The 11,686-nt window shown below is 41.2% G+C and overlaps 1 protein-coding gene and 1 non-coding gene across 2 annotated transcripts; one reads left to right on the top strand and one right to left on the bottom strand.

The window, feature by feature from the left end:
• Window positions 1-8,557: 8,557 nt before the first annotated feature.
• Window positions 8,558-10,246, bottom strand: LOC129716807 (uncharacterized). The gene has a single exon (XM_055666643.1). The coding sequence runs from the start codon at window positions 10,244-10,246 to the stop codon at window positions 8,558-8,560; it is 1,689 nt and encodes a 562-aa protein (XP_055522618.1).
• A 419-nt stretch (window positions 10,247-10,665) lies between these two features.
• Window positions 10,666-10,770, top strand: LOC129719244 (U6 spliceosomal RNA). The gene has a single exon (XR_008727166.1). It is a non-coding gene; the product is annotated as a U6 spliceosomal RNA (small nuclear RNA).
• The last annotated feature ends 916 nt before the right edge of the window (window positions 10,771-11,686 follow it).

Below are 11,686 nucleotides of genomic sequence, written 5' to 3'. Positions count from 1 at the left end.
AAAAGTGAAGGTGAGAATGTGTTTGGACGCACGTGAGTTAAACGAGAGGACAAGGAAAGATGCTTACCCGTTGCCTCACCAGGATAGGATACTGGGAAGATTGGGTTCGGCAAAATACTTGTCTACCATCGATTTGTCCAAAGCATTCTGGCAGATTCCGCTTGATCCTGCCTCACGGAAATTTACTGCTTTCCGCGTATTTGGCCGTGGGCTTTTTCAATTTACCCGTTTGCCATTCGGTTTGGTCAACAGTCCGGCAACATTGTCCAGACTAATGGACCAAGTGTTGGGCTACGGGGAGCTGGAACCACATGTGTTTGTGTACCTTTATGAAATCGTGGTCGCAAGCAACACATTTGAAGAGCATATAATTATTAATGGGGGGGATTTGTTAGTAGCTTAAGTATTTATGATAAATATTAGTAAATAATGAGTATGTGTGTCCAATCACAAATGGTGACTTCTCAACACTGTTAGAAATTTGTAATTTTCATCATTAGGATTTGTTTGCTTTCGCAATTAGGACTTATCGTTCGTAGGGATTTAAACCTACTTGTCAGAAAAGGGGAAGTAAACTTACAACTAGCTTAATTGCTAACTTATTGGCTATAAAGAGAACTTATCGTAGCAATTGAGGATTGCAACGATTTTTGTCGAAAATTGTTAATAATTTTATTTGACATAGCTTCTAATGGTTCAACACCAGTAAGTCTATGTAATTCGAGTGTACCAAACCAAGGAGGACGCTTCAAAATCATTTTCAGAATTTTATTCTGAATCCTTTGGAGCGTTTTCTTACTTGTTGAACAGCAACTTGACCAGATCGGTACAGCATAAAGCATTGCTGGTCTAAAAATTTGTTTGTAAATCAAAAGTTTGTTCTTTAAACAAAGTTTAGAATTCCTGTTAATGAGAGGATATAAACATCTCGTATATTTGATGCACTTGGCTTGTATACTCTCAATGTGCTCTTTGAAAATAAGTTTTTTATCATAAATTAGCCCCAAGTACTTAACCTTGTCGGACCAACTTAAAATAACCCCATTCATCTTGACAACGTGATTATTGTTTGGCTTGAGGAAAGAAGCCCTAGGCTTATGCGGAAAAATTATCATTTGAGTTTTAGAAGCATTGGGAGAGATTTTCCACTTTTGCAAGTAGGAAGAAAAAATATCTAAACTTTTCTGCAATCGACTGCATATGACACGAAGACTTTCTCCTTTTACGGAAATGCTTGTGTCATCGCAGAACAATGACTTTGTGCATCCTGGAGGCAAATCAGGAAGATCTGAAGTGAATATGTTGTACAGGACTGGACCCAAGACTGAACCTTGAGGTACACCTGCTCTGACAGGAAATCTATCAGATTTGGAATTCTGATAGACAACCTGCAGAGTTCGGTCAGTAAGATAATTTTTTAAAATTTTGATTAGGAAAATTGGAAAATTAAAAGTTTGCAATTTCGCAATCAAACCTTTATGCCAAACACTGTCGAATGCTTTTTCTATATCTAAAAGAGCAGCTCCAGTGGAATAACCTTCAGATTTGTTAGCTCGTATCATATTAGTAACTCGGAGCAATTGATGAGTTGTGGAATGCCCATGGCGAAATCCAAACTGTTCGTTTGCAAAAATTGAATTTTCGTTGATGTGTGACATCATTCTGTTAAGAATAATTCTCTCAAACAGTTTACTTATTGAAGAAAGCAAACTGATTGGTCGATAACTTGAAACTTCTGCTGGGTTCTTATCCGGTTTTAAAATGGGAGTAATTTTTGCATTTTTCCATAATTTGGGAAAATATGCAATTTTGAAGCAGCAATTGAAAATTTTTACTAAAAATTCCATTGTGCTCTCAGGGAGATGTTTGATTAGTATATTAAAAATTCCATCGTCACCAGGTGCTTTCATATTTTTGAAATTTTTAATAATTGATTTAATCTCATTCAAGTTAGTTTCAATTATTTCTGCAGGTAAAAAATTCTGGGAAGAAATTAAACAAATTGACGTGTGACTTCATTTTCAATTGGACTCACAAAATTCAAATTTGAGTTATGAACACTCTCAAACTGCTGAGCAAGTCTTTGAGCCTTTTGTTCATTGGATACAAGAAAACGTTCACCATCTTTTAAAACTGGAATAGGCTTTGAAGGTTTCTTAAGAATCTTCGACAGCTTCCAAAAAGGTTTTAAATATGGTTTCAATTTTTCAACTTTAGTCTCAAAATTTTGATTTCTCAGAAGAGTAAATCTATGTTTAATCTCTTTCTGTAAATCTTTATAAATAGTTTTAAAAACAGGGTCACGAGAACGTTGATATTGACGTCTGCGGACATTTTTCAAACGAATTAGAAGTTGAAGATTTTCGTCAATTATTGGTGAATCAAATTTCACTTGAGCCTTTGGAACAGAATAATTCCTGGCATCAACAATTGCACATTTTAATGCTTCCAAAGCGGAATCAATATTCACTTCGTTTTGCAAATCAAGCTCATTATTGAAATGTCTCTCAATAGTATTATTTGAAGAGCATATTCATCACCTACATGAGGTGGCAAAGCGTTTGAGGGGCGCAAATTTGTCGATTAATGTAGAAAAATCGAAATTTTGCGTACCAGAGTTACCATATCTGGGCTTTATCTTGTCCGAAAACGGCATGAGACCAAACCCCGCAAAAGTGGAGGCAATCGTTAACTTTGAACGACCGTCTTCCGTAAGATCACTGAGGCGTTTTCTAGGCATGGTAAATTATTATCGTCGCTTCATAGAAAACTTCAGTGAAATGACAGGCCCTTTGACAGACTTGTTAAAAGGGAAACCAAAAATGGTAGCATGGTGCGAAATAGCAGAAAAGGCTTTTAACAGATTGAAGGAAAAACTTATTACAGCACCCATTCTGGCGAACCCCAATTTTGAATTGCCATTTAAAATTCAAACAGATGCGAGTGACATTGCTATAGCTGGGGTTCTTACACAAGAACTGGCCGACAAAGAACACGTAATAGCGTACTTTTCCCGAAAGCTCACTACACCTCAGCGATCATGGAAGGCAGCTGAAAAGGAGGGTTAGTGGCATTGGAAGCTATAGAGAAATTTCGTCCCTATGTCGAAGGGACAAGGTTTACTCTCGTGACGGACTCATCAGCTCTTTTGTTCATTATGAACACTAAATGGAAGCCTTCTTCGAAGCTCAGCCGCTGGAGTATTCTTCTACAGCAATACGACATGCAGGTGCAGCACCGAAAGGGATCGGAAAACGTTGTTGCCGATGCACTTTCCAGGGCAGTCGAATCTGTGGATTTAACTACTTCTGACAGCTGGTATGCTAACCTGTATAGAAAAGTTGAGAATGAACCACATAGTTTCGCGGACTTTAAAATTGAAAAGGAAAAGTTGTGCAAGTTTGTGTCTGGAATCTCTGATGTTTTAGACTATACGTACGACTGGAAACTTTGCCTGCCAGAAAAACTGCGAAAAATTGTGTTGAAACAGGAACACGATGACTGCTTGCACCCTGGATACGAAAAAACGTTACATCGCTTGAAGATTCGGTACTACTGGCCCAGAATGGCAGCAGATACCAAGCGTTATATTCTGGCAGCGACATTTGCAAGCAATGTAAACCTACTTCTTCCCCAGTGGTTCCACCCATGGGAAAGCAAAGGTTAACTGATCGCCCGTTTCAGATCGTGGCTCTGGATTTCATTCAGAATTTTCCTAGAAGCCGGACAGGAAATTACCATTTGTTAGTCCTGTTGGATTGCTTTTCTAAATGGACAATGCTTGTGCCGGTGAAAAGGATTGATGCAAAGTCTGTTTGCAGGATAATGGAGGACCAGTGGATGAGGCGCTATGGAACCCCGGAAGTGGTGATAAGCGATAATGCAACCACATTCCAGGGAAAAGAATTCCAAGCACTCTTACGCCAGCGAGGAGTCCAACATTGGCCTAATTCGAGGCACCATAGTCAGGCGAATCCGGTGGAGAGAACTAACCGGACAATAAACGCCTGTCTAAGAACGTATATGCAGACAGATCAGCGAATATGGGATACCAGAGTCACTGAAATAGAAGAGATGATAAACACTACAATCCATGCGTCCACTGGCTATACTTCATATCGTATACTGTATGGGCATGTTAACCAAGCTTGCTCAGGGGATGTTGGGTGGGGAAAGGTTAAGGGCTTATTATTGAAAACGAGCTCACAGCTAGTCTTACATTCACCACTTTCTAGTACTTCACTTACAGAACACACCCGGGGCACGAACCATTTAACAGGGGTGAACAAAATTTCAGTGCGTTGCCTAACGACTCCGACACTATCGTATCGAAATGAACTTTTCCTTCGAAACCAACTAAACGAAATTACTGTAACTCCTTTCGAGTTTGTGGAGCGAAATGCGAAGCTAGGTGAAAATTAAGGGGAATCTCGGGCTTGAAAGTAGGTATAAATCATCCTTAAAATCTAGTTTATTTCCCTTCCCGACATAATTTTGTCCTTATTACTAAGTTACTTGCTCTCTTGACGACGTTCACAAGTGGCTAAATTCCGTTCCGTTCCTGCTGAGCACGAGTCGGCGTCCCGAACATCGTGGCTGTTGACAACTCTTGCGATCCTCTGCTCACTAGCAGCTCACACGGTCATGTCAATGGCTCCCGGCTCGTACTTGGTAACTAAAGGTGCTGACAGGTGCGCCCAAAATGGCGGTGTTTCAGCTTGGACGCCGCAAAATGGTGGGAAAGATTTCTGTATTCCCTTTCAATAGAGGACGCCGCCTCGACCGTAAAGCTCTGGAAGCAAGAATAAAAGGCCCTTCGAGGACCTTTTTGAAGGGAATTAGCCATCTTGTTTTCTCGCCTAGTTACGCCTAGGTTACATTTTTCTTTAACTTAACTTATATTTAATTGTACATATATTGGTTTTACCTTTTTTTCTCCTTGTTATACAAATCTATGTGTAGTTTTCCAATAAATCTTTTAATTGCTAAGCACTAAAACAATAGGTAATTTTATTAAAATACATTTTAACCACATTTTAACAATTTTAACACTTCACGATTACAATTTTTTTAAAAACAACTTTTATTACCTATCACTACACTTTTTAACTCCTGACAAATCCATTAATTCACACCCAGCGTATTGTAAGTAATTGTACATCAAATCTATAAGCGCGCACCTCTCGATGTTTAGCGGGTTTCGCCGAAAAAAGCCCGCTTGGTACCGGTTCTTCGCCTTTTATGTGAGCTGTCATTGCAGAATCGCGACTGTCCCGAACACTCCCGAACCGCAATAGACCTGCTCCGTGGGCTACCCTTTTCTTTTGAACCACCCTGTGGAGCCGAATAGCTTGGTCGCCTCTGTCAGTGTGCCTGTGAGCGACCCCGTATGAGTGACCCCTCCGTCCCAGACGCGAAGCGACAGACTTGGAGGGATATCACCTAACTCTGTTAAAATGGTAATGGTGATATTGTTGACGAGCTTTCTTGCATGGGTGACCCCTCCGTCTTAGACGTTAAACGACAGACTTGGAGGGATATCACTCATGTAGATGTGCCGTGAATCCAGGGTAGGATCTAGGGGATGGGGGATTTAAGTCGAGCAAGTCTGGATTAAGTTTTAATTGTGGCGGAGCCAGCGCATGCAATGAAACCGAAGGTTAAATGCATGAGAAAGTAGTGAAAGGCGAGGAACATCGGTTGGAGCGGGATGAAGGAGAATTATCCATAGAGGTAAGAGATCAGCACAGAAGAGAAGTTGGGGGAAATATTCTGCAGGCGGTAACGAAAAATCTAGCGAAGAGTCACGAAAAGCACCTTAAAGTGTATAACTTGAGGCATAAGAAGTTTGCACCGACTTATCAAGTCGGACAGAAAGTATACAAGAGAAATTTTCGTGTATCCTCGGCAGCTGACAATTATAACGCGAAGTATGGACCGCTTTTCATACCATGTATCGTCGTTGCGAAACGGGGTACTAGTTCCTACGAGTTGGCTGACGAGCAAGGGAAAAATCTGGGCATTTTTGCAGCTCAGGATATAAGACCCGGTAACAACACGATAAAATGAGAAACAAACAACATAGAATCGACTCACCGATAACCAAAAAGAAGCATGATCTTATCCATAGTATATGAGGTATCCAACTCACTGAACGTCGCAAATAATTCTTCACCTCTCATCGTCTCACTCATGGTGCTTAAGTATCATGTGAGTGGTAAATGTAGTAGAGATGGTGAATAAATTTGTCGATGAATCACTCAGCTGAAATGAACTGCTATGAGGAGTGAAGCTTCGTAACCTTAAAATAAAATAATAAATTATTTCCTTTAGAGAGAGCACAGCTAAAGAAAATCTAATAGAATTAATAGAGCCCGGGACAAAACAGAAAAAAACTACCTCTACGACAAATTTGATCGCACTAACCTCTATTAATTAAACTCGAAACCACCTTGTTTCAGGAGTTATTCCTGTAGATCCCCAGGTGGCCAACTGAGGGAAAAAATCCTGCAACGAAAACGTTTAATATGCCTAGAAGAAAAGAGGAACAAATACCGAGAAAAATTACAATTTTCCTAATCACTCAATTCATTAATTTACCGCTGACATGCTTTCATATCTTTACTTAGTAAAGATAGCGCAAAGTAATACAATTAGCGACCGATCAATACGTTTTCAACCGCACGCGATCAAGTTGTAGGTAGACTGAATTGTTTCACCAAACGTCGACCGAATTACCCGATATGAGAATCGATTAAACAATGAATGGCAGTACTAGATTTTACCAATGGTGTACACCGTGTTGCCTAAGCATAGGAGGAAAATCACATGTGTGAAATAATAGCAAATTTGAAATTAAAATTAACTTTTAGTCAATCACGATTTCCGAAGGTGTTTAGTTGTTTACTTAGTATATTTGTCTATTCAACTGTGTAAAATACATGTAAATTTTCAATATATGTTATTTGTCAATGGTAACGTCTTTCAAGTTTTAGAAGTACGTAGTGTGTAGAGAGTATAAAATAAATGTTAAGAATAGAGTCCTAACATTTATTTTGCTGAGGTGGAGGGATAGTGTAACCGTCGGTTACAGGATCCTGTATGATTTTTATTTGTGCTCAAATGTTTAGTCATACTTTCACGTTAATATTTAGGGGTTATCATAAGTAGGGTTAGTAAAATGTAATTGAATGTTAATATTAATTGTTAAAGTAGGTTAGTAGGATTAGTCAAATTGATATTTGTTCTCGATTGGAATCAACTAATTTATTCACGGATTTTTTAACGTTGAGAGGATTGACAATTTTAGCGTGTTTCTTATGCAATTCTATATTTCAGACTGATACTGACCGATTGAACTGGACACTGCTGTGGGTCAGTGTAGTGAATAAAACACACGAACATCCACGATCTCGAGTTTCTATTGCTCTTTGATAAGCATATTTTAAGAGAGAATATTGAGATTGCATACCAGTGTTGCTAACAATTATGGAACGATCGTTTCTAAACATGCCGGCCGCCTTGAAGCCAGACCGGTTTCAAACTTTGTTCTGCTTAAATTATTTACATGAATTTTTCTTCTCTCTAACCTTTTAACCATTTTACAATTTCATTTAACTTCTTCTAACATGATTGATTTAATTTTTTTTATATTCCGGAACTATTCTGCTTCTGAGGCCCTTGACACCGAGCCCTCTCGGTATGGTCGTCTTCCTCCATTAGATGTTGCCGCACTTCTTCTGCCTGCTCTGGTACTTTCGGATAGTGATGATGTGATGAATAATTGAAATCTTTCGGATAATTTTGCGCTTGGTTCTCTTCGATGACTTTGGATGGCATCAGATGATGCATTGACTTCCTTCCTTCAACTTGGCTTGTTGTGTTTGACATCCTTGACGATATTGCGATTTATGTGACGATTTCCTCAGGATGAGATGGATGTAGTATACTGACATTTTTTTGTGTAACTGGAACAACTTAACCCACATGGCTTATATGGCGCCTGCTACTTGCTTTATGATGAGAACGCCTGGTGGAATTCTCGAAGATGACGAGATGAGTGTTACTATGGCTTGAACTTCTTCTTCGTAGAGTGTTAGGTGTTGATTGACAAATAGGGCTGATCAGACCGAACTCCAACCAACTGACTAACACTGATGGGAGCCTATAACATAGTTGCTTCCAGGAACTGATTGACGCTGAACTTGCTGCTGGTAACGATATGATGTGATTAGTTTACTTTCCATTGAACGATGACCCTTGCAGTCAACGTAAACGCCGCGTGCGTCGAAGTTCATGCTTGTTACCAAACCAAGAATACTGGACCCTTCCAGTATGATTTCTATACTAAACCGTCATGCATGCATGCAACGAATCAATGGTTGATTGAAGATAAAGGGAATGACTGCTAATGATGATTTCTGACCCGTGGTGGGACAGAGCAACCTATGGGAGACAAAAATTCCTTAAGCTTTTTGAATTGTCATATGAAACAAAAAGTTAACTGGCCCGCGGAGGTACTCACTAGGGAGCCCTCCGCAGCGTTGCAGCAGAGAACTTAATATCCGTCTGCTGTTGATTGATGAGTGTTGTCACGAATCGGAAGTACACAAATTTTTAAGATTCCTCTGTCGAAGCAACCATCCTTCGTGCGTACTGTAACAACTCTGATGTTGCCGTCTCGTCCGGCAAAAATCTTCACTACCCGTGCCAAGTTCCACTTTAGAGGTGGTGCATTTTCGTCCTTTAGTAAGACCATCGTTCCCACTGTAATATTATCTCGTTGTTTGGTCCACTTTGTACGGTTGTGAAGGTCGGACAGATATTGAGTGCTCCACTTTTTCCAAAGCTGCTGTGTGAAACTCTGGGCACGCTGCCATATCGATAACCGATTAAATGGAACACCCTGTAAATCAGGTTCTGGAATCGCTGTCAACGGACGATGCACTAAGAAGTGCCCAGGAGTAAGTGCTTCAAAGTCGTTAGGGTCGCTGCTTACAGGTGTCATTGGGCGGGAGTTTAATACAGCCTCGATTTGTGCAAGAGCGGTTTGCATTTCATCGACGTTTAGTGTCCTGAGTCCGATGGTTTTTCTGAAGTGTGTCTTGAACGATTTGACCTGTGCCTCCCATAACCCACTAAAGTTTGGTGAGCGAGGGGGGATGAAGCGAAAGTCGATTCCATCGCTTCCAGCATGCTTGGTGATTGACTCTTGGAACTGCTGACTATAAAACAGTTTATAAAGCTCCATCAGTTCTCTTTTGGCTCCAACAAATGTGGTAGCATTATCACACATTATCACTTGCGGTTTTCCTCTCCGGGCAACAAAGCGTTTCAATGCCGCTAGGAAAGCTGCAGTAGTCAGGTCGGTCACAAGCTCTAAGTGCACCGCTTTGACAGCCAAGCAAACAAATATAGCAACGTAGCATTTTACTGGTCTGGCCTTACGATTAGGATAACTAATGAGGAATGGTTCACAATAATCCACTCCAACCTTCAAGAATGGTGATGACGGTGTTTCTCGCTCTGGGGGAAGATCTGCCATCATTTGTTCTGAAACCTTCGGTTTATTTTTAAAGCATGCAATGCATTCGTGAATGACTCTTCTAGCCAAGCTATGAATTGAGGTTGGCCAAAACCTTTCTCTTACAGATGCAATTAATAGTTGCTGTCCTGCATGAAACAACTTGAGATAATAGTGCCGCATAATCAACAATGTTAGTGGATGATGGTGGTTCAAGATAAAGGGATGCTTTCTTGATTCTGGGATTGACGCATGTAGTAACCGGCCGCCAACATGAATCAAACCCTCGCTGGATAGCTGCGGACGTAGGCTCATGATTGAAGACCATTCTTGAACATGGCCATATTTCGTCAAACTGCGAAGTTCTGCTGAAAAGCACTCCTTCTGTGACAATCGAACCAGGACAAGCATTGATTTCTCTAGTTCTTCGTGTGAAATGATGCCTAGTTTCCGTTGTTGGCGGTTACAAGCTTGCGAGTTAAACCGAAAGCGTCTGAGCAATGCAACTAACCGGACAAGATCCGTGTACGACGATCTGATGCTGAATAGTTCACTTGGTGGAAATGCTTGAGTGGGAAACGACGACGATCGTTCTTCTAACAGAGTGGGCTCAAGCTCTTCTTGGTTTGATTCCTCCGTTCGTGGCCAATATTCTTGTTCTTGACACAACCAATGAGGACCCTGGAACCACGAAGATTGGTACTGCAATTGAGTAGGGGACATCCCCCTGGAAATGAGATCTGCGGGGTTCTCTGTTCCAGGCACATGGTTCCAAACTCCATCCCTTGTAATATGTTGTATCTCGGATACACGATTTGCGACAAAAACTTGCCATTTTGATGGTTGCGATGCCAGCCAGTGTTTGACTATCATGGAGTCAGTCCAGAAGAATTGCGGTTTAAATGGAGCATTACAGGCAAATTTTTCGTAAAGATGGCTGAGCAGAAGAGCAGATGAGAGCTCTAACCGAGGATAGGTTACCTTTTTCTTTTTGGTTTTCAAGTATTCTAGGGGAGCTACTCTCGATTTTGAAATGATAAGAGTTATTGAAACGGTTCCATCTGATGCGGTACAGCGAAGGTACAAACATGCCCCGTATGATACCTCAGAAGCATCGCAGAATCCGTGCAACTGACTAGCCTCCTAGCTTCGGCTGGACATATACTAAAATTGGAACGATACAGAGAGAATTAGCATGGCCCCTGCGCAAGGATGACACGCAAAATCGTGCAACTGAATCTCTGAACAATCGCTACTACAGCCTATCCAACGAGGAATTGACAACGACTCCAACGCTATCAGGTTTTGCTTATACTCCTTCCAAATTAACTGTAACGATTCATCCAATGGATCGTCCCAGCCGCATTTCAAACGCCACAGCTGCTGAATAATTATTTTCGCCTGCACTACAACTGGTCCCACTAAACCAAGCGGGTCGAAAAGGCATGCTGCGTCTGAGTGGATGCTCCGCTTTGTGATAGACAGTGTGTTTGATCGCCATTGTGGAAAGTTGAAGCAAAAACTGTCAGATCAGGTCAGGTCTTTACTGTCGCACTAGATGAATCTAACTCCAGAGTGGTCCGATCATCCTTTAGATGCTTAGGAAGATTAGCAATCAGCTGAGCAGAATTAGAATTCCACTTTCTAAGGGTAAATCCTGCTGAGTCGGTCACCTCGATTACCTCTGACATCAACCTTTTAGCTTGTTCGAAATCATCAGCTCCCGATAACATGTCATCTACGTAGAAGTCCTTTTGAATTGCTTCGGCACATAAAGGTGTGTAGATTGGCAATCCTTTCCCAACTGCGTGAGACATTTTGTTGCAAGATACGGTGCACACGCCGTGCCGTATGTGACGGTGGTAAGCTCGTATGTCTTGACTGGACCTTGGGGTGAATCCCTCCAAAGAATTCTCTGCAAGTGCTGGTCTGATGGCTGAACTCGAACCATCCGATACATTTTGGCAACGTCAGCGACGAGAGCAAAACGATGTAAGCGGAAGCGCATGATGATCGAAAATAGGCTGTCCTGAACGACTGTCCAACCATGAGTGCGTCATTCAAGGAGACGCCAGTTGAAGTGCGACATAATCCGTCAAAAACAACACGAAGCTTCGTTGTCGTGCTGTCTGGTTTTAACACAGCGTGATGAGGCAAGTAGTA

The sequence above is a fragment of the Wyeomyia smithii genome, chromosome 1 (assembly GCF_029784165.1).
Source record: "Wyeomyia smithii strain HCP4-BCI-WySm-NY-G18 chromosome 1, ASM2978416v1, whole genome shotgun sequence".
Lineage (NCBI taxonomy): Eukaryota > Metazoa > Arthropoda > Insecta > Diptera > Culicidae > Wyeomyia > Wyeomyia smithii.
This window is presented reverse-complemented; position numbering and strand designations above follow the sequence as displayed.

What these genes read in the sequence shown, in the direction of transcription:
- LOC129716807 (XM_055666643.1), bottom strand. Translation starts at nt 10,246, where the DNA reads ATGTCCCCTACTCAATTGCAGTACCAATCTTCGTGGTTCCAGGGTCCT.